General features: G+C 46.5%; 1 protein-coding gene across 1 annotated transcript in view; it reads right to left on the minus strand.

Annotated features, from left to right (window-relative positions):
* Positions 1–24,092, minus strand: part of LOC118361301 (protein bassoon-like) — a 191,298-nt gene that overhangs the window by 80,271 nt on the left and 86,935 nt on the right. Inside the window, exon 3 of the mRNA XM_035741132.2 lies at positions 17,788–19,191. Within this exon, the coding sequence (XP_035597025.1) occupies positions 17,788–19,191 (1,404 nt within the window). The remainder of the gene's footprint in view (positions 1–17,787; positions 19,192–24,092) is intronic.

Raw genomic sequence — 24,092 nt, forward strand, 5'->3', positions numbered from 1 at the left:
ACAGAAACACACAGACACGCAGAAATACACACAAACACACACACACACACAGACACACACTAGTGTAGTGGAGGAAACATGAGCACTCCCACTGATTAAGCCCTGTACATGATCAGGCCTCCTGTCTATGTTGTCACGGAGCACCAGGCGAGAGGAGTGTTCCGCCGTACAGCACTTCCGCGTGTCTCCTCCTCAACAAAACGAATAAGCTCACACCCCAGGGTTCATTGAATCACTGATGCTCGTGTCCAGCTCACAACCTTCCTCGTGTTCTAGCCAAACAAAGTGACAACGACACAGGCCGTTTATTTTCCTCACGCTGACAGCACAATGCACAAACAGTCACACACTCATGGGATGTTTTATGTGGAGTGAGTCAGTGGGGAGAAGGAGTCCGAAATGGCACCCTGCTCCCTGGTCTAAATAGGGCACTACTTTTGACCAGGGCCCATAGGGCACTACTTAAAAGTAGGGCATTTTATAGAAAATAGGTGTCCATTTCAGACGCAGGTACTCTACGCTCCAACCATTCTTTCATAATGCCGGGGAAACAAACCGTGGAGTAAACCGCGGGGTGATGTTGCATGTACAGCGTAGTGACAGGGAGAAGCGAGGAGGCGCCGAGGCTGACAGCGCGTGAGAGAGACATCTCGGGATACAGGACCTGACAGATGATTGACAGATAGGTGGCTACCGGCCATTCCATCATAGACCTGTGCTGTATGAAAAGCCTGAGTGTCGTTGGATGTCCACCCCTCTGCAGCAACACATAGAGTAGCCCTGCGGAAATATAGCTTGGAGTTAAAATCAACTGCCCCCCCCCGCCAAGGCTGTACATGAAGCTGTATGGAGGTGGGATTGTAAAGGAATATGGATAACCATTTATCCATCAGAGAGACAGCCTACTCACTGACACATATACATACATATGGACACTGTGTTAACAACCCTCCAGACGAGCTTCAATGCCATACAACTCTCCTTCCGTGGCCTCCAATGGCTCTTAAATACAAGTAAAACTAAATGCATGCTCTTCAACCGATCACTGCCTGCACCTGCCCGCCCGTCCAACATCACTACTCTGGACGGTTCTGACTTAGAATACGTGGACAACTACAAATACCTAGGTGTCTGGCTAGACTGTAAACTCTCCTTCCAGACCCACATCAAACATCTCCAATCCAAAGTTAAATCTAGAATTGGCTTCCTATTTCGCAACAAAGCATCCTTCACTCATGCTGCCAAACATACCCTTGTAAAACTGACCATCCTACCGATCCTCGACTTCGGCGATGTCATTTACAAAATAGCCTCCAATACCCTACTCAATAAATTGGATGCAGTCTATCACAGTGCAATCCGTTTTGTCACCAAAGCCCCATATACTACCCACCATTGCGACCTGTACGCTCTCGTTGGCTGGCCCTCGCTTCATACTCATCGCCAAACCCACTGGCTCCATGTCATCTACAAGAACCTGCTAGGTAAAGTCCCCCCTTATCTCAGCTCGCTGGTCACCATAGCATCACCCACCTGTAGCACGCGCTCCAGCAGGTATATCTCTCTGGTCACCCCCAAAACCAATTCTTTCTTTGGCCACCTCTCCTTCCAGTTCTCTGCTGCCAATGACTGGAACGAACTACAAAAATCTCTGAAACTGGAAACACTCATCTCCCTCACTAGCTTTAAGCACCAACTGTCAGAGCAGCTCACAGATTATTGCACCTGTACATAGCCCACCTATAATTTAGCCCAAACAACTACCTCTTTCCCTACTGTATTTATTTAATTTATTTATTTATTTTGCTCCTTTGCACCCCATTATTTTTGTTTCTCCTTTGCACATTCTTCCACTGCAAATCGACCATTCCAGTGTTTTACTTGCTACATTGTATTTACTTTGCCACCATGGCCTTTTTTTGCCTTTACCTCCCTTATCTCACCTCATTTGCTCACATCGTATATAGACTTGTTTCTACTGTATTATTGACTGTATGTTTGTTTTACTCCATGTGTAACTAACTCTGTGTCGTTGTATGTGTCGAACTGCTTTGCTTTATCTTGGCCAGGTCGCAATTGTAAATGAGAACTTGTTCTCAACTTGCCTACCTGGTTAAATAAAGGTGAAATAAAATAAAATAAAATAAAAACATATCCCACAGTTCCCCCGGCTCTCTACCAGCCAATCACAGGAAAGCCAACAGAGAGAGGTTAACAGCTCGTCCGAGAGGGCGCCGTGCGATAAATCACCTGATCCATAAATCACCTGGCATCCCAAATAACTTCTCCTTTAAGTGACCAAGACGAAACAATCTGTGCAGACACTGTATTGAATGAGTGAAAGACAAACATTTGCATGGAATGATTTATCTGACCTGCCTGTGTGAATGACTATGAACACATCTACAAGCACAAGTCAAAACACATTTTTCACTGGAGGTGAAAAACGTTAGAGCATATAATAACGGAGAGCACAGGAGGGGGAAGAAGAGAACTCGGTTCCCATCCAGGGGAATACGAGAGTGAGCAAAAGGTGTGAATCAATGCTCTGTCTGTCCGTGACAGAAACCCAACAGCACACACCTCCCTCTCTTGCTGAGAGACAGACACAAGCGAGGGAGCAAGGAGGATAAGAGAGGCAGTAAGGGAGGGAGGTAGGCGTCGAAGGGAAAGAGTGCAGAAAGAGGGGTGTGATAGAAGGGAGTAACAGAAGACGAGGCCGTTCTGAGTCATTGGGCGCTCTGACGGTACGGTGATGAGTCAGAGCGAATTGGAGGGGTCCTCGATGGATCATGTCCTCTTCACATGTGCCCGATGAAAATACAAGAGTGAGGCCCTTCTATTCCAACACGGGAACAGCTCGTGAGTCACTCAGAAAGCGTGGGTGGGGGGGGCTAACAGTGTGGCGGTAGATCAATGTGTTTGCCCGTGATACGAACACAAACACAATCCCACAGAGAGAGAGAGAGACTGAGAGAGTGGGGTAGGCAACCGCAACTCTATTACGGCTCAGTCTTGTTGTAGCACAGCATTACCCGGCTCCACCTAATCCGTCTCCGCTCGCACCAGTTGCTCAGCGGCTCCTGCGCTCTCCACCCCAGCGAGGCCCTGGGGTCACCTGCCTTTGCTGACTGACCCATTTAGATCCAGGGTTTCACGGGCAGAGGTGGAATGTGCCAGGGAAATCACCCGCCTCATCCAATCACGTGGTTCGCGCCGCATCGCTCCATCTTGATTCGCTAAGAGCTCTCTGTGGGACACAGAGATGTTATACCTGTCCTGCCAAAGATAGATAACCTGCTACAGGCTGTACTCTACTGACAACGTGTTTCAATTCCCAACCCAGTCTGGAAGCCTACGCCATATAATTACATACAGATTCTTTCATTGAGAAGATCTCTATCGCCTGCACATGCTTTGTTGTCTGAGAATATACAGTCCGACTGTGAAATGTCTTTCACCCCCCCCCCATCTCTGAAGTAGGGAGGCTCTCTCTCTTCATGGTTCCCAGGGGGGGCCACTCTCTCTAAACCCTCCATTATGGCCTGGCTGTAAAGCACTTCTCAAGACAACAACATCCACTGTCTAAATGGGATCGGCATACTCGCACGCGCACACACACACGCAGGCATGTACATCCACTCCGGGTGGGCACTAGGCATCAGGAGCAAAACGTTTTGCTGGAGAGAAGACATTAGTTCCTTCAGACCGAAATTCCACACACACCTGAGCAGGGACGAAACAACTCATTTTGCAACAGCCCTACTCTTTAGAGTTCTCCTTTGATGCATCAAATCCTATCCCTACTTCCTTATCATTCTGTGGCACACCAACTGGCCCCTGCAGAGATGGCACCGTACACGTATGGAAGCCATTAAGATAAGAGATACAGTTGAAGTCGGAAGTTTACAAACACCTTAGCCAAATACATTTAAACTCAGTTTTTCACAATTCCTGACATTTAATCTGAGTAGTAATTCGTTGTTTCAGGTCAGTTAGGATCACCACATTATTTTAAGAATGTGAAATGTCAGAATAATAGTAGAGAGAATGATTTATTTCAGCTTTTATTTCTTTCATTACGTTCCCAGTGGGTCAGAAGTTTACATACACTCAATTAGTATTTGGTAGGATTGCCTGTAAATTGTTTAACTTGGGTCAAACATGTCATGAAACCTTCCACAAGCTTCCCACAATAAGTTGGGTGAATTTTGGCCCATTCCTCCTGACAGAGCTGGTGTAACTGAGTCAGGTTTGTAGGCCTCCATGCTCGCACACGCTTTTTAAGTTCTGCCCACAAATTTTCTATAAGATTGAGATCAGGGCTTTGTGATGGCCGCTCCAATACCTTGACTTTGTTGTCCTTAAGCCATTTTGCCACAACTCTGGAAGTATGCTTGGGGTCATTGTCCATTTGGAAGACACATTTGCGACCAAGCTTTAACTTCCTGACTGACGTCTTGAGATGTTGCTTCAATATATCCACGTAATTTTCCCGCCTCATGATGCCATCTATTTTGTGAAGTGCACCAGTCCCTCCTGCAGCAAAGCACCCCCACAACATGATGCTGCCACCCCCGTGCTTTATTGGGCTTCCAAGCATCCCACTTTTCCTCCAAACATAACGATGGTCATTTAGGCCAAATAGTTCTATTTTTGTTTCATCAGACATTTCTCCAAAAAGTATGATCTTTGTCCCCATGTGCTGTTGCAAACTGTAGTCTGGCTTTCTAATGGCGGTTTTGGAGCAGTTGCTTCTTACTTGCTGAGCGGCCTTTCAGGTTATGTCGATATAGGACTTGTTTTACTGTGGATATAGATACTTTTGTACCTGTTTCCTCCAGCATCTTCACAAGGTACTTTGCTGTTGTTCTGGGATTGATTTGCACTTTTCGCACTAAAGTACGTTCATCTCTAGGAGACAGAACGTGTCTCCTTCCTGAGCGGTATGATGACTGTGTGGCCCCATGGTATTTATACTATTGTTTGTACAGATGAACGTGGTACCTTCAGGCATTTGGAAATTGCTCTCAAGGATGAACCACTTATGGAGGTCTACCATTTTTTTCTGAGGTCTTGGCTGATTTATTTTGATTTTCCCATGATGTCAAGCAAAGAGGCACTGAGTTTGAAGGTAGGCCTTGAAATACATCCACAGGTACACCTCCAATTGACTCAAATTATGTCAATTAGCCTATCAGAAGCTTCTAAAGCATTGGAATTTTCCAAGCTGTTTAAATGCACAGTCAACTTAGTGTATGTAAACTTCTGACCCACTGGAATTGTGATACAGTGAATTATAAGTGAAATAATCTGTCTGTAAACAATTGGTGGAAAAATTACTTGTGTCATGCACAAAGTAGATGTCCCAACCGACTTGCCAAAACTACAGTTTGTTAACAAGAAATTTGTGGAGTGGTTGAAAAACTAGTTTTAATGACTCCGACCTAAGTGTATGTAAACTTCCGACTACAACTGTATATGAATAGAGTATGGAAGTGTCATGGACCTCAGTGGCAGGCGTGGCAGACAGGACAGCCATTCCTCATCCACATCCGCATAGGGCTGTGGTCAAAATCAATGCACTATTGTCTCCCCCCTCTCTCTCTCTCCCTCGCAGGTATAGGGAGGCGGCAGGAGGGAGGAGGGCGCAGATGGAGCGAGGAGAGAGGCAATGTAAGGTGACATGGATTATCTCATTCCTGGTTTTACGGAGCAATGCGCTACAGTATTCTCTACGTAGCCACAGAGAGATGTTAGATGTGACGCACGGAAACCACCATCAATATTGCAAGACACAAAGTTAAGAGCGAGGAGTTGAGAACTTGTGGTGTGTTTAGAGCTGCGTAATGAATGATGACTCATTTGCTGCACAGCCGGTGCAACACAGCAAACTTGTCTGTCTTGCAATTTCCTCCTACCACTGTAAATATTACATGGCATCTAAAAATGACATTGCTGGAGTTACGTTGGTTGAATAACTTAGGAGCTGGGCTGTGCCGGGCAGGGCAAGGCAAGGCGCTTGGGCATTGAGGGCGTGGGCAGTTGGTTCTGTATGAGGGGAAAGGATGAGGAGCATGAGCATGAGCATGAGCATGAGGAGGAAGAGGAAGAGGAAGAGGAAGAAGAAGAGGAGGAGGAAGAAGAGGAGGAGGAGGAGGAGGAGGAGGAGGAGGAGGAGGAGGAAGAAGAGGAGGAGGAGGAGGAGGAGGAAGAGGAGGAGGGCAGCATGTTGTATTATTGATGGAACTGAGATGGGGACTCCATTGAAAATTTGAGCGACAGGGAAAAATGTAGATTTCCGCGTAAATAGACATACCCAAACGTTCGTTTGCCTTCTCCCAAGCTGGGCTCACTCGCTCAGAAGAAGAGATAATCTATTATATGCCTGGGCCTCCATCGTTCCGAGGAAGGACCAATCAATTATTTTGTCTGGATAGGACACAGAAAATATGACAGGTCCCTCCCTATGCAAAAGTGTGGTCTGAAACCTGACATTTCAAGTCAGCTCTGCTGAGAGAGTGAAGGCGCGGGACTTTTTTTTGTCTGGCGCGGGACTTTTTTAATTTGAAATTCAACATGAATTTCAACATGAATTCACATGATTTCTGCAGTTTACTGTTGCAAAATCCACAACCCATTTTAGGCGTTTGACAATGCATCCACATCAATCATCAATCGGAAGTGCTGAAAAAAAAGATCATCGATATTCATGAGGCTAACGCTGCCGCTTTATTTTCCAGCTTGTACTCTCCCAAACGTTTTTATTGCATATCATAAATGACACCCAATTCTCTATCCTATCATACGTAACCTCTCTCTCTCTCTCTCTCTCTCTCTCTCTCTCTCTCTCTCTCTCTCTCTCTCTCTCTCTCTCTCTCTCTCTCTCTCTCTCTCTCTCTCTCTCTCTCTCTCTCTCTCTCTCTCTCTCTCTCTCTCTCTCTCTCTCTCTCCCTCCCTCCCTCCCTCCCCCTCCCTCCCTCCCTCCCTCCCTCTCCTTCTTTCCCTGTGGACTAAAGCTCTACTCTTAGTCAGTCTTCCTTCCATGTGAAAGCCCAGCCATGACGGTGACAGCTGTTCTATACTTCCAGCTGTTCTATACTTCCAGCTAGTCTATTTCCAGCCTCTCTGTGACGGGGAAGTATAAATGGGACAGGGATTTCTTTCAGTGCTTTCATCACACACATGTGCCGGAGAGCAGGATTACACACGTTTTAAAAAACAAACACAAATAGATTAGCAAGCAAGCAAATATGCACACGCACACACACTAACACGTGGGATGGATTAGTTATCCATAGTGATAATTATTACATACAAAGACACAGATCACTTTTCTGCACATACACACATGCCATTTTCAAGGTTCACACAACCATTTTCAGGCTATTTCTGAGTAACTCATTCAGAGGGCTAGACACGCATGGAGCGGGTCTTGTGGACTGCATCAATTGGTCTAAACCAGACTGGCATTCACCAGCATCACAGATGAATGAATATCACCACTCACACACGAACATAGGCAAACAAACACACACACGCACAGACACACAGACACGCACAGACACACAGACACACACTCACGCACGCACGCACGCACAGACACACAGACACACAGACACACAGGCACGCACGCACGCACAGACACACAGGCACGCACGCACGCACAGACACACAGACACACACGCACGCACAGACACACACGCACACACACACACACACGCACGCACACACACACACACACACACACACACACACACACACACACACACACACACACACACACACACACACACACACACACACACACACACACACACACACACACAGGATCATTAGGTCTCGACATGATTTATCTTGATCTGTGGCAGTGTTAAGGTATTCATGGATAAGGCTAGGAGAACATTGTGATTGATGAGGTTTGCAGTGTGGACGTAGGAGGTGTGGCTGTAAATGAGTCTAATATGGAACGCCACGCTGATGCTACTTGCCGCGCACTGCTCCCTCCTCATGAAGGATTGAATACACTACGGAGACTGTCGGCGTTTCTAAAAAAATTGAGATAGATGTTGCCCTCAGCCACAGATTTAGGATCAGATTACCCTTACCCCCAAACCCAACCTTATAACCATCAGGGGAATAAGAAATATCTGACACTGACACATGGGTTTAGGGCAAATTCTGATTTCTAACCTACAAACCTACCGACATATAATCGATCTTTCCTTCCTTCTCTCCAGTGTTGGGATGTGTGTGTGTGTGTGTGTGTGTGTGTGTGTGTGTGTGTGTGTGTGTGTGTGTGTGTGTGTGTGTGTGTGTGTGTGTGTGTGTGTGTGTGTGTGTGTGTGTGTGTGTGTGTGTGTGTGTGTGTGTGTGTGCGCGTGTCCGTGTGTGTAGGGTGCTAACACATTATTACAGCGCCTTCAGAAAGCATTCAACTCCCTTGACTTTTTCCACATTTTGTTGTGTTACAGCCTGAATTTAATATTGAAAAAAATGTAAAATTCAAATGAATGGCTGAAATGTCTTGAGTTATGGCAAGCCTAAATAAGTTCAGGAGTAAACATGTCCTTAACAAGTCACATAATAAGTTGCATGGACTCACTCTGTGTGCAATAATAACGTTTCACATGATTTTTGTATGACTAACCCATCTTTGCACCACACACATACAATTATCTGTAGGGTGCCTCAGTCAAGCACATTTTCAAACACAAAGACCAGGGAGGTTTTCCAACGTCTCGCAAAAAAGGGCACCGATTGGTGGATGGTTAAAGAAATAACATTGAATATCCTTTTGAGCATGGTGAAGTTATTCATTAGTCTTTAGATGGTGTATCAATACACCCAGTCACTACAAAGATAACTGCTTCCTTCCTAAATCAGTTGCCGGAGAGGAAGGAAACTGCTCAGGGATTTCAACATGAGGCCAATAGTAATTTTTCAACCGTTACATGGCTGTGATAGCAGAAAACTGAGGACGGATCAACAACATTGTAGTTACTCCAAGATACTAACCTAAATAACATAGTGAAAGTAAGGAAGCCTGTACAGAATACAAATATTCCTAAACATCCTGTTTGCAACAAGGCACTAAATAAATAAAATAAAATAAAACAAATGTAAAAAACAGGGCGTAGATACAGTATGTACTTTTTGTCCTGAATACAAAGCATTATGTTTGGGGAAAATCCAACACAACACATAACTTAGAACCACTCTACCTATTTCAAGCATGGTGGTGGCTGCATCATGTTATGGCTATGTTTGTCATCGGCTAGAACTAGGGAGGTTTTTAAGATAAAAGGAAACGGAATGGAGCTAGGCTAAGCACCGGCAAAATCCTAGAGGAAAACCTGGTTCAGTCTGCTTTCCACCAGACATTGGAAGACAAATTCACCTTTCAGATGGACAATAACTTAAAACACAAGGCCACATTTGCTTACCAAGACGATATTGAATGTTCCTGAGTGGCCTAGTTACAGTTTTGACTTAAATTGGCATAAAAATGTATGGCAAGACATGAAACTGGCCTTCTAGCAATGATCAACAACCAATTTGACAGAGCTTGAAGAATTAAAAAAATGATGATGCGTAAATATTGTACAATCCAGATCTGCAAAGCTCTTAGAGACTTAGAGACCAAAAAAGACTCACAGCTGTAATTGCTGCCGAAGGTGTTCCTAACATACATGTACTGTATATAGATCCATATATCTTAAATACATATTTAAGATATATATGTTTTTAATTTTACATTCATTCTTAAAAAATGTTTTGATTTTATTCTCCCACCTTGACATACAGAGTATTTTGTGTTCATCGTTGACAATTCAATCAATTTTGAATACTTTCACTGTAGCTGTTGATCAGTCGATACAACAGGATACTAATTCCTCCAATTTGGAGAGGTGAACTAGCACGTGGGGGCACAGACTAAAACTAGCAGAACACACACATACACGTGCACACACACACACACATCACAAATCCATACTCCATGTCATACGCACACACTCGTGTGTGTGTGTGTGTGTGTGTGTGTGTGTGTGTGTGTGTGTGTGCGTGCGTGCGTGCGTGCGTGCGTGTGCGTGCGTGCGTGCGTGCGTGCGTGTGTGTGTGTGCGTGTGCACGCACGGTGTTGGTTAGTCACTGGCCATGTGAGTCATACATCTCCCACCTGCAGCCCAGCAAGCAGAGAACACATACAGATCGGAGGGACAGATTGAAGACTGCATCGACAGAGCAGTGAGGAGCATCTGGACATGGTGAATCACTGAGTTCTCACCAGCAAACGCTATGAGGAGGACAACTCTAATCTGTAAGAGAGAACCAGAGAGAGAGAGAGAGATCCCCCCCACATCCCCCCACTTTCCTCTAAAGTCTGAAGCACAGACGATTTTCATTATTTTACCCACCAATCAGGGACTGATTCAGACTTGGGATTAACCAATTGAGAAGCAATCTCTGGTCAATTGTTCTAGTAGCGATCCTAGTAGTAGGAATAGACATGCACGTACAGTGTCTCTATGTGAGTATCCCTGTCCTAATGTGTCCTAGTCGTGTGCAGCCCAGGTGGAAGGTCATTAAGGAAGATGTCAGTGAAGCTGATCAACTTTATGAAAGAGGAGTGTAGCATACACTCTACTGCTAGCCCTGCTAACCCACATACAGATAACAAGCTAACCAATTACCTTTACCAATCCTCTCTGTGGTATACCCTGACCCCTTGTCCCCACTGCCTTCATACCCGCACACACACACACACACACACACACACACACACACACACACACACACACACACACACACACACACACACACACACACACACACACACACACACACACACACACACACACACACACACACACACACACACACACACACACACACACACAGGTGAGTGAGAGACAGAGTAATTGTTGGGACACTTGTGACGGCAGCTGTGAAGTTGTGACAGACAAGACACTTCCTGGATGATGAATTCATTCAGTTTTTCTTTGCGTCCCATAATTCCCCCCCACCTGCAGCGCCCTCCTCCTGGGCAACATAATGACTGCAGAGTCGATGAAACATTTTGGAATAGGGCGCCATTTAGGACACATTGTGCTACTAACCTTTCCAGGTTTGTGTGATTCACAGTGTGTCATGATTGCCCTGACTCACCTACTGTTCTGGTTCCCGGAGCGAGAGACGGGAGTCCACCAACGACTGACATTTATGTAGTTGTTTTTGAATCTATACTAGTATTCTCTGGCCACTCTGACAGTAGTTGGTATGTATTTGTTACCAGTACCACGAACACAGTCTATTCCTCGCAAAAAAAATTCAAAGAAATGACAATTATCGGAACACAAAATGATCTAAAATGAGAATGTAAAAATACAATACCTCCCATGAAAAAAATACACAACATTGTTATGCATTCCACATCTCTGTGCTCCACCAAAAGTTTTATCATAGCTTGAGAGTTGATGAAAAAGACAGTGTAGGTGTGAAGTTTTCTCAGCTCAACATAAAGTGAAGGTCGCTTTGGGAGCGACTCAGATACATTTGATAAGGAGAGGGAAGTGTGCAACAAGGCCCGATGAGCCAGTCGGAGTGTGGGTGTTTGTGTGTGTGTGTATCAGTCTACGCCTGTATGCATACCTGCTTTCGTTCATCCCTGGATGTGCATGCGCACACGTGCATGTGCGTGCGTGTGTGTGTGTGTGTTTGTGTGTGTGTGTGTTTGTGTTTGTGTGATTCACAGTGTGTCATCATCCCGGTCCTCTGGATGCCCAGTGCTGGCTTTGTTTCCGTCACTGTCCCATCCCCCCTGTCCTCTGTCTTATTCTTTTTCATGTCCTTTCATGTTTCATTACAGGCTGCATGGGAGACGGCTGGCTGCTGGATCAGCCACGGCTCCACTGAGCCACTGCCTCCAAAAAGGGGCACTGTGCGCTCGAGAAAAAGGTCCCCTCCCACAATACCATTCTGAATTAATGTACAATGAAGATTGCTCTCAAGTCACGGGCGCAGACAGAGGAGGAAGAGAAGAGAGTTGTTTCTTTCTTCATTCTCATAAGAGAGAAAAAGGGATACCGGAGGAAAAGGGGAAGGTGTTAGTGAGGAAAAGGGAAAAGGATGAAAAGTTCCACAACATAAGAGACATGCCCCAAGTGGATAAGCTAATGATTTCCACAAGCCTGGAAGGGGGGATTCTGAATGAAATGGAGGAGGATGCCAAAACTTGGTCCTGTGGTTGATAAAGTGCACGTCGGTAGAGTTGATAAAGTGCACGTCGGTAGAGTTGATAAAGTGCACGTCGGTAGAGTTGATAAAGTGCACGTCGGTAGAGTTGATAAAGTGCACGTCGGTAGAGTTGATAAAGTGCACGTCGGTAGAGTTGATAAAGTGCACGTCGGTAGAGTTGATAAAGTGCACGTCGGTAGAGTTGATAAAGTGCACGTCGGTAGAGTTGATAAAGTGCACGTCGGTAGAGTTGATAAAATGCACGTCGGTAGAGTTGATAAAGTGCACGTTGGTAGAGTTGATAAAGTGCACGTTGGTAGAGTTGATCAAATGCACGTTGGTAGAGTTGATAAAGTGCACGTTGGTAGAGTTGATAAAATGCACGTTGGTAGAGTTGATAAAGTGCACGTTGGTAGAGTTGATAAAATGCACGTTGGTAGAGTTGATAAAATGCACGTTGGTAGAGTTGATAAAGTGCACGTTGGTAGAGTTGATAAAGTGCACGTTGGTAGAGTTGATAAAGTGCACGTTGGTAGAGTTGATAAAGTGCACGTTGGTAGAGTTGATAAAGTGCACGTTGGTAGAGTTGATAAAGTGCACGTTGGTAGAGTTGATCAAATGCACGTCGGTAGAGTTGATAAAATGCACATTGGTAGAGTTGATAAAGTGCACGTTGGTAGAGTTGATAAAATGCACGTTGGTAGAGTTGATAAAATGCACGTTGGTAGAGTTGATAAAATGCACGTTGGTAGAGTTGATAAAATGCACGTTGGTAGAGTTGATAAAATGCACGTTGGTAGAGTTGATAAAATGCACGTTGGTAGAGTTGATAAAATGCACGTTGGTAGAGTTGATAAAATGCACGTTGGTAGAGTTGATAAAGTGCACGTCCACCTTTTGTTTCGTGACAACCATTTTTTTGTGAACAGCGAACAGACGGAGCGAAGAGAGAAGAAGAGTGCTGATGAATAATTCACCGGGGGTATGTGCTTTATAAATAGTGAACGATTAAATATGTAGAGGAGCACGGTGTACTGTACACTGACTACCCTCCAGACCTGGGTTCAAATACAATTTGAAATCCTTTCAAATACTTCATCTGGGCTTAATTGAGCATGCCTGAGTAGTCACGCCGTTGCAAACTGCCCATCAGGCACTCGAGGTAGACTAATCCAACCCAGCTCAGAAAAGTTGCCATGTTTTGTCCCCCCCCCCCTTTCATTTTTTCTTTCTGCTGAGACACTGTTTTAGATGTCATACAGACAGATGCAGGATCTTAATTTGATCACCCTGTTGAAGGAGAACAGGAAATGTTCAACTTGTAGTGTATTTGACGTTTAAAAGGGCTTCTGAAGTTAGTTTCCCCTTACAAAGAATGTATGAACCCCTACAAAAAATGTCCATTAACTACAATTCACGTAATAAATCAAGATTCCTGTTGCTGCATGATTATTTTCCTGCTGTAACAAACTGGCTCAAATTAAGATCCTACCTCTCTCTCTCTCTCTCCATCTTTTCACTTCTCATCCGTTCCACTACCCCCTCTCCCTCTTGGTCTGTATCTCTCCCTCTAAAGCAGCTCTCCCTCTGGACTGAACACGTGACCCAGCTATAGCATGCACCTCTCAGAGTCTCCTACTCAGCCTGTCTCTCCATCCTTTTCCAGCGGAGGAGTCACAGGTCACGACAGGCCACGACACGCCAGGACATGCCACAACATGCCAAGGTTCTGAAAGCCAGCCTACCGACGCTCCTGCAGTGGCCCACTACACTTAAAAGCTTCCTGGCCTCCTTTATTTAAAGAGGCGATATTCAGCAAACTTCCGTAGCCCCTTTCTGTCTGTGTGGCTCTAACAGTATGGATGGGCTGGGATTCCTCTCGGTGTAAATCACTTGATCCAACGCATCTTGGTCCCCAAACAGTCACTCAGGCTGTACTCTGGGGTCTATTTCTAGCCCTGCCATTGTCTTTAGGTCTGGCTGGCTCTGGCATTGACCCATTGTACTATACAACATGTCACATAGACCTTTGGGGAGCACAATGCTTAATATATGATGTGCAAAACTTACTGTTAGATGGGTCCCGTGTGGCTCAGTTGGTGGGTTCGATTCCCATGGGGAACCAGTATGAAAAGTATGAACAATGGATGCACTCGCTACTTTAAGTTGCTCTGGATAAGAGCGTCTGCTAAATGACTCAAATGTTGTTGTTTTTTATCTACACTGAATAAAATATAAGCGCAACATGCAACAATTTCAAAGATTCGACTGAGTTACTGAGTTCATATAACGAAATCAGTCAATTGAAATAAATTCTTTAGGACCTAATCTATGGATCTGTTAGTCACATATACCTTTAAAAAAAGGTAGGGCTGTGGGTAAGAAAACCAGCCGGTATCTGGTGTGACTGTCATACACGTCGATCCAGAGCATCCCAAACATGCTCAATGTGTGACATTTCTGGTGAGTATGCAGGCCATGGAAGAACTGGGACAATTTCAGCTTCCAGGAATTGTGTACAGATGCTTGCGGCATGGGACCGTGCATTATTATGCTGAAACATGAGGTGATAGCGGTGGATAGAATGCAATTATGTTCATTGTCCGTAGCTTGTGCCTGCCCATACCATAACCCCACTGCCACCATGGGACCCTCTGTTTGTCAGGATTTGGCCAGGGTTGTTCCGGTTTTTGGTCACTAGATGCCCCCATTGTGCATTTTGACCTTTTGTTTTCCCTTGATCCCCATTATTATTTGCACCTGTGCCTCGTTTCCCCTGATTGTATTTAAACCCTTTGTTTTCCTCAGTTCTTTGCTCTGTGTTTGTATGTTAGCACCCAGCCCTAGTACTCTGTGAACTCTTGTTGGAACAACCCTGGCCAAATCCTGACACTCAGGGGAAACGAGGCACAGGGCAAATAATAATGGGGAGAAACAAAAGGTTCATAACGTTGACATCAGTAAACCGCTCGTCCACACGACGCCATACACGCTTGTCTGCCATTTCCCAATACAGTTGAAAGCAGGATTAATCCATGAATAGCACACTTCTCCAGCATGCCAGTGGCCATTGAAGGTGAGCATTTGCCCACTGAAGTCAGTTATGACGCTGAACTGCAAACCCACAGTTTCATCAACTGTCCGGGAGGCTGGTCTCAAACGAGAAGAAGCCGGATGTGGAGGTCCTGGGCTGGCGTGGTTACACGTGGTCTGCGGTTGTGAAGCCGGTTGGACGTACTGCCAAATTCTTTAAAATGACATTGGAGGCGGCTTAAGGTCAAGAAATTAACATTCAATTATTTGGCAACAGCTCTGGTGGACATTCCTGTAGTCAGCATGCCAATTGCACACTCCCTCAAAACTTGAGACATATGTGGCATTGTGTTGTTTGACAAAACGGTACTTTTTAGAGTGGTCTTTTATTGTCCCAAGCACAAGGTGCACCTGTGTAATGAGCATGCTGTTTAATCAACTTATTGATATGCCACACCTGTTATGTGGATGGATTATCTTGGCAAAGGAGAAATGCTTACTAAAAGAAACGTAAACAAATTTGCTTTTTGTGCGAATTGATCATTTCTGGGATCTTTTATTTCAGCTCATGAAACATGGGACAAACACTTTACATGTTGCGTTTATATTTTTGTTCAGTATATATTCCGAGTTCAAATCCTATTGTGTACTCAAATTTTGAAGTTATTTCACGGGAAACACTTGGGATGAAATTGTGATTAACAATGTGATGTCGCTGTATGAAATCACAAAGGCCTAGACTAGGTAAATAGGATCAGGTTTCAGAGAGCAACTTGAGAATAGAGACAGCTAATAACATCTTACAAGCCTTCCCCGATTCCCATATTTCACAAAGCTACCCATCAACCAAGACACGCCCAGTAGGTTTGTCTGAATTCAAACCCGGGGATCTAAATGCGGCTTTATGATTTCTCTGACGTGCCTTCTGCCAGGCTGTGAGTCAGTGTGGAGGATTAAAAACACCCCGTGATTGGTACGCCACAACGGCAGCACTCTAAATTCTGGTCACACACACACAGACGAAAGCCTGAACCTCCCTGAATCATAGAGGCTATAGAGAAATACATCTCCCATCCGTTAATTGGCAACCTGCAGATATGCACAATGGTGATTTACTCAACCTTTTCCCCCAGACTCCTCAACCCCCATTTAGGAGGACTTCTGACCTGGCTTTCTGCAGAGAGGGAGAGAATATCAACTAATCCCGTTTCTTACCCACATCAATTTGGTTAACACCTGACATCCGTTTACGGACGAGTCACTAACGTATTTCACCACTGTATAGCCTACCAAATAAATATGTTGTATGAGAGATAACAGCAGGTTCCAGGACACATATTAACCCTAGACGAAAAAGAAAGCGCAATCAAGGATCTCCATTCAAAAAATGTATTTTAGTCCAGGACTAGGCTTAAATCTGTGTTCGAGAAACTGGCCCATAGAGTATAGCTACTGTGTTTTCCCCCCGAAAATATCCAACGAAAAGAGAAGACCAGGCAAGTACAGTACACACACAACAGTCCTTGAGACTGAACATCCCTGATGTTAGGGGGCTCCCAAGTGACGCAGCCGTCTAAGGCGTCACTTCAGACCCTGGTTCGATTCCAGGCTGTATCACAACCGGCCGTGATTGGGAGTCCCATAGGGCAGCGCACATTTGGCCCAGCGTTGTCCGGGATACGTTTGTAAATAATCATTTGTTCATAACTAAAGGTTAACTAAAAAGAAGTTGGGGTTTTACTAAGCCTCTCAACAGCTATGTCTGTCCAGCTCCTTTCATCGCTCACTCCACCATCAAATCATTAGTATGCACATGCGGTGTTTCCAACTTCTGTGTGCTTATCTACAGAAAGGAGGTCTGAGAGGGAAGAAGGGCTTCATTATCAGTGATTGGAACAACTCTTTTGAATACCAATGAATGGGAGGAAAAAACTATGTTTTGTGTTTCCCATGCACCCCTTTAACCAGGTATCCTTGAAGAACCACTCGTCAAAATTGAAAAAAGAAATGAATTGTTTGCAGCGGGCAAACATGGTAGAGATAAAGCTTGACGTGCCGCGACACTGTCAAGGTGTGATTGCTGTTAGTAAGTTTGGTCGAGCCGCATTATTCACAAAGTAATGACAAACAGGAGCACGCCGCTCAGCGAAGGATCAAGGGCAATAAGAGGGGGAGAGAAGGAGAGAGAGAGAGAGAGTGAGTGAGAAAGAGAGAGAGAGACAGACAGAGTGAGACTGCGAGAGAAAGAGAGAAGAGAAAGGGAGGAGGATATTACCGCGAGATCGCACCACTATGTGGGGATGCTATGATGTCGAGTTTGAGATGAGATACATTCCCTGAAAGGGACACAATACACATTTGATAGTTGGGAGAAGAGAGAAACGTGACTGAGAGGCAGGAGAGAGAGAGAGAGAGAGAGAGAGAGAGAGAGAGAGAGAGATGTGGGGGGGGATAGAAACAGACAGAAAGAGTGAGAGAGGAGGTACAGCATGTGGAAGAAGGGAAAGTCTTGCTTACCTCCAGGTGAGGCGCTGGGTTGAATCCGCACAGGTTGCACACTTGGGCGTGGCACTGGGTGCAGGAGGTGTAGTTGGGCGGCTCGGCTGTGCTGCCGATGTTGAGCTCCGTCTTACACAGGGGGCAGTTGACTTTGGGCTTCTCAGGCTCGACAGGCTTGGGAGCAGGCTCCTGTCTGGCCGCCGGCTGCTGTTTGAGGGGAGACCCTTGCTGCTGCTGTTTGAGGGGAGACCCTTGCTGCTGCTGTTTGAGGGGAGACCCTTGCTGCTGCTGTTTGAGGGGAGACCCTTGCTGCTGCTGTTTGAGGGGAGACCCTTGCTGCTGCTGTTTGAGGGGAGACCCTTGCTGCTGCTGTGGCCCCTTGTGTTGATGCGCAGGCGACTGCTGCTGTTGGGGCCCTTTCTGAGTTGGTGCATGGAGGCCACCCACTTGGGGTGCATGCGGGCCACCTGTCTGGAAAGGTTTGGCACCAGGAGGTCCTTCTTGTTTATTGGCAGGTCCACCCCTGGCAGGTGAGGGCTGGGAGGACGGTGGCCCTGAGAGGGGGTCCACAGATGCCAGGGTGCTGGCCGCTTGGTTGAGGAGCGACGCCCCAAAGCCAAACAGTTTGGTCAGGCCGTCCTGGGGGGGCTGCCCCTGGGGGGCGGAGGGTCGATGTGCGGGGGAGGAGCCGGCGCTGGCAGCCTGGCGGCCGCCCTGGTGCGTTGGTATTCCTCTGCCCAGGTCTGGCTGGGAGGGAGCCTTGGCCATGCCCACCAGGGGGACTGCCCCAGGGTGGGGTATCCGGGGCTGGCCGGGACCTCCAGGCCCTCTCTGGCCATATGGGATGTGCTGGGGAGAGCTTGTCGAAGACCCGGGCAGGGAGGCTGAGCCGGCGACAGGGTGTCTCTGTAGGCCAGGGGAGGGCTGTGGCTGATGCTGAGCCTGGGGGTTGTCTTGAGGCTGGGTTTGGCCAAAGGGCTGTTGCTGGGGCTGGCTTTTGCCGTAGGGCTGTTGTTGGGGCTGGGATTGACCATAGATCTGTTGCTGGGACTGCCCATAGGGCTGGGATTGACCATAGGGTTGGGGCTGAGTTTGGCTGTAGGGCTGTTGCTGAGGCTGGGATTGACCATAGAGCTGGGGCTGAGTTTGGCCAAAGGACTGTGGCTGGGATTGACCGTAGGGCTGGGCCTGGGGCTGAGTTTGACCATAGGGTTGGGCCTGGGGCTGGGAGTGGGGTAAAGACTGAAGTGGGGGCTGGGGATGGGATTTTAGCTGGGCTGGATGAACAGGTGATGGCTGGACAATGGGTTTGGCTTGGTGGGATGGAGAGTGGATCTGCGGCTGGCTCTTGGATCGTGCGGTGGTCATGTCAATGCCCAACGCCCTCTGCATCTGGCAGTTGAGACAGAGCCACTCCTGGACCTGGGAAACGCAAACAAGAGAAAAAAACATGTTAACAGCACAATATTCAGTATATTCATTCATGTACTCCTCTGTGATCTTTTTAAACATATCAAGTATTTGAAACATTTGGTCAATGCTACTGTAATTGGAACCTTCTAGTGTGTCTATTTGTCCAAGTTTTGACTTATGGGATTGAAGAATGTAAATTTACAAATGAGTAATATCCAGTTGCAATTTAACCACAAATGGACCGCAGAACAGACTGATTGCTGAGTAAATAACCGCAGCCTGGCAGTAGATTCACTTCATAATCTAGAGATAATGAGCTCACAGCTCCTCCTCCTCCTCCTCTTACAGATCCAGGGATGTCCTCCCCTGTGTCCAAGCCTGCTTTCCCACTCCACCTCCAGCTGGAGAGAAGCGGCTCTCCAAGTGAGCTAAACCAGCCTCCACTGCCCCGTCATTATGTTCACCTGTTTTATTATTATTATTTTTTTAAAACATTTGAGTCCTTTAGCAAACACTCTTATCCAGAGCGACTTACAGTTATTGCATTCATCTTAAGATAGTTAGGTGGGACAACCACATATCAAAGGCATAGTAAGTACCCTTTTCCACAATGAAGTAGCTATCAGCAAAGTCAGAGCTAGAAAGGGGGGAGTCAAGTGTGAGTGTTAGTTCAGGACTGGGCTGAGTGGGAGCTACCCTCCCGTAGGGGTGGGAAGGCCAAGATACCAGAGGTGGCAGAACGGAGTGCTCCTGTTGGGGGGTGTAGGGTCTGAGCATAGCCTGAAGGTAGGGAGAGGCAGTTCCCCATAGGCAAGTACCATGGTCTTGAAGTGGATGCGAGCTTTGACTAGAAGCCAGTGGAGTGTGCGGAGGAGCGGGGTGAGATGGAAGAACTCGGGAAGGTTGAAAATCAGGCGGGCCACAGCATTCTGGATAGGTTGCAGGGGTTTGATGACACAAGCGGGGAGCCCAGCCAACAGCGAGTTGCAGAATTCCAGAAGGGAGATGACAAGTGCCTGGATTAGGAGATGCTCCGCATCCTGTGTGAGGTAGGATCGTACTCTACGAATGTTGTAGCACATGAACCTGCAGGAGCTAGTCACTGCTGTTGATGTTTGCAGAGAACGACAGGGTGTTGTCCAGGGTCACGCCTAAGGCTGTCGGGGTCAGGACATTTTGTTAGTTGAGAATAATACAAACCTTAAAATGTCTTAGGAATCAAAAACATGAAGCGACTATCGGCTTTTGATCATTTGAGAAAGTAGCAAGGAAAGCGTGCGCTCTGTTCCTTGCCTCAGGCTGCACAGCAGTTTTCTCATCAAGTGATCATGTTTTCACCCATCAGACTATTCTCAATTCTATCTTGTCTTAACTAATATGTCAAATTGGTTTCGATTTAGAACGGCCCATTCATCAAATGGGCAAGAAATAGGGCAGGGGGGGGGGGAAATACATGTTATCTGTATGCACTCAGATAGCGAATGGATGCCATGCTCTTTCCTGCCAGCGCGTTTTTCAATGATGCCTGGTAGGCTGCCTCGGTTTTATTGCTGAGCATGTGCATCTGAGAATAAGTAAAAAAATATCAAAGAATATATAAAAACACTTATTTCACTCCATGCATCAACCACTCTTTGAGGAGCCTCCTCTCGCTGCGGCGCCAGGTGATTGTCCACCGAAACTCTGTATGTCATTGGCTCTCCAACCCTGTTCCTGCAGCCACCCAGTGGTTCATTTGGGAAACCAAGTGAAATCAGTTGGGGCAACATCATAGTAACATTATTTTTGCAACAAAACATATTTCACAAAAACTGTTGACAGCCCCTCTGCGCGCTCGAGAAAGCGACAAAGGAGAGAGAGGAGGAGATGAAAACGCACGGTGCTGAGATATTCTGTATAGCTAAAGTTAATGTCACCCAATTAATAATGAAAATATTTTAAAAAGTCCCTAGTACTAGGCGATTTGAAATTGACCTCCACAATCATTGAACCGTTCTCTCCCAGGCTCCTGGACATAGATTTTGGATCAGAGCATAAGGTAACCATTCAGCAAGCATAATAATACAGTCCACACTCAAAGGCGATTAGTCAAAGGTGTTTAATATTGGAGTATAGGCTCGACCAATTATGTAAAAAAAAGACACCTTGAATCAGTTTTGTTCTATGTTTTTCTGCCATGCGTAATATGCAGTACGCTATGTATTGTGTAACGGCACAATATTTTGGGTGGGACTTGGGTTCAGAAGCCTATGGGTATGAATAAGCTTGAATATGCATATGGCTGTTTTGAATGAATCATCACCTTAGAAAGCTGTCCATTTCGTTGTGTTAGGTTTTGAAACAACATCCACAACGACCGTGTTTTACACTCAGTTTTAACCTGCTGTTGAACTTCTTTCTTCAAATTGAGCATCACAGTGAAGTGAGTTTTAATGCATGATACTGTTTGCATGATACGTGTTTGATGTGATTTTTGATTGCATTTGCATTGTTGCCAGAGTGGTTGGAGGGACAATAGAGCCCTGAGTACCAGGACATGAGGACCTGGTGGTCTTTAGCAAGTTGGGTACTACCAAAGCATGTAGTACCTAATGGTCACATATAATTTTACTGCGGTCATAACTCAAGACTGCCGGTGTAGCAGTAATACAGTCACCGCAACAGCCCTAGTTACGCCAAGGTTCTTTGCACACTGGAAGGGCGACAGTGTGGAGTTGTCAACCGTGATGGAGAGGTCTTTGAGCGGGTAGGCCTTGCCTGGGAGGAAGAGCAGCTCTATCTTGTCGAGGTTAAGCTTAAGGTTGTGGGCCGACGTCCAAGCTGAGATATCTGCCAGGGACGCAGAGATGCGTGTCGCCACCTGGGTGTCAGAAGGGGGAAAAGGAGTCGAGTGTCATCCGCATAGCAATGATAGGAGAGACCATATGAGGATATGATGAAGCCGAGTGACTTGGTGTATAGAGAGAAGAGGAGAGGGCCTTGAACCGAGCCCTGGGGGACACCAGTAGTGAGAGTATGTGGTGCAGACACAGATCCAAGAGTGTGCAGAGCCTGAGACGCCTAGCCTTGAGGCTGGAGAAGAGGATCTGACGGTTCACGGTGTCAAAGGCAGTGGCTATATCTAGGAGAATGAGACAGAGGAGAGAGAGTCAGCTTTGGCAGTGCGGAGAGCCTGCATGACACAGAGAAGAACAGTCTTGGTTGAGTGACCTGTCTTGAAGCCTGACTGGTTAGGGTCGAGAAGATCATTATGAGTGAGATGTGACGACCCTCCCACTCTGTCTGCCTAATTCTTTCTCTTTGGCTCTTGTTTTCCTTAATAGGATGTCGGTGGCCAGAGCTGGGAGGGTCGTCAGTGAAATGGGACACACCTGGGCTCGGGTGTGTCCCTGTATGCTACAGGGACCACTCGACAATGATCACAATTATGTGATTTTATGCATCAAAGGGTTCAAAAACAAAAAATCCGACCTCAGGATATGCGGTTTCCAGTTTGCACAAAGTCCAATGTAGTTTCTTGAGAGCTGTTGCGGTGTTCGATTGAGGAGGGGGGGGGGGTATACACGGTTGTGTATATATTTCTCACGTATTATCTTTGCACTCCTCTTCCCTCTTCTTCTGTTCCCTCTAATTACAGAAAATGTAGATATCCTTCCTCGAATAGTAATTGGCGATAAGTTAAAAGTCAATTCCTTTCACCTGACACCGAAAAACCTCCTCTGTCGCTATCATCCTGCGCATCAGGTCAGAAGGCATTGATGTTGATGAGTGTATGCGTCCCGTGGCTCTGTGCATGGCGGGGAGCAGTCAGCAAGCCAGGTCCGCACAGAGCGAACAGTCAGCATTTAGGAGGCAGGTCTTCCACACTGATCATGCCAACTCACCTCATTCTCTGCTCTCACACAAGCCAGTGGAAAGGCAGCTAGGCAGGCGGTCAGGGGAGTACATGAAACCAGTAGCCTCAGGTTTCAGCAGCATCACTAGCTGATCATACAGCACAAGGTCCTTGGGTATGTATATACGTGGGATGTGGCGTTCCTACCAAGCACCCTTCGCAACATCCCCTACTGTTGCCTATTGTGGCTTCTTACTCAAACCTTCACTGCCATAGCCAAATGCCACCCATTTCCAGACTATCCTTTTCCTTTTTCATTTGTGAGCCCCTCATCCCTTTTCCTGGTCCCAGATCTGTATGCGCGTTTACCGCAGCCAATAATGTCTGACCGTCGTAGTTGGCTAAATCACATGCAAATCTGGGACCAGGCTACTCATCCACCATCCACGAAAAGACACAGATGCGCTCCCACACACAGAGACAGACAGAAACACACACGCACACACAACCCCCCACCCACACACACATACTTCCTGTTCTGATTGTCAATCATTAATCCAGGGGGTCATTTCGAACTAATTAAACTAATCCAGAGATCATCCTCCTCTCCGTGTGTTCTGTCTCCGTCTCTCCACGGCGGAGCTCTGTGAATGGAAGGATGGAAGCGGAGGTGTTCTGTTCTAATCATCCAAGGCCTTATCAGAGCATCTCAGCCCGTGTCCCTGTGCCCTCCCATCACTCCTCCAGAGCAGCGGAGCAGTATGAGGAAGCACTCAGGAGCTCTAATTTAATCTGTAATTAATTACTGGTACAACGAGGGGCAGAGGAGACAGCCCAGGAACTAGCTTGTGTGTGTGTGTGTGTGTGTGTGTGTGTGTGTGTGTGTGTGTGTGTGTGTGTGTGTGTGTGTGTGTGTGTGTGTGTGTGTGTGTGTGTGTGTGTGTGTGTGTGTGTGTGTGTGTGTGTGTGTGTGTGTGTGTGTGTGTGTGTGGCAGGAGAGACAGCCCAGGAACTAGCTTGTGTGTGTGTGTGTGTGTGTGTGTGTGTGTGTGTGTGTGTGTGTGTGTGTGTGTGT

The sequence above is a fragment of the Oncorhynchus keta genome, chromosome 28 (assembly GCF_023373465.1).
Source record: "Oncorhynchus keta strain PuntledgeMale-10-30-2019 chromosome 28, Oket_V2, whole genome shotgun sequence".
NCBI lineage: Eukaryota > Metazoa > Chordata > Actinopteri > Salmoniformes > Salmonidae > Oncorhynchus > Oncorhynchus keta.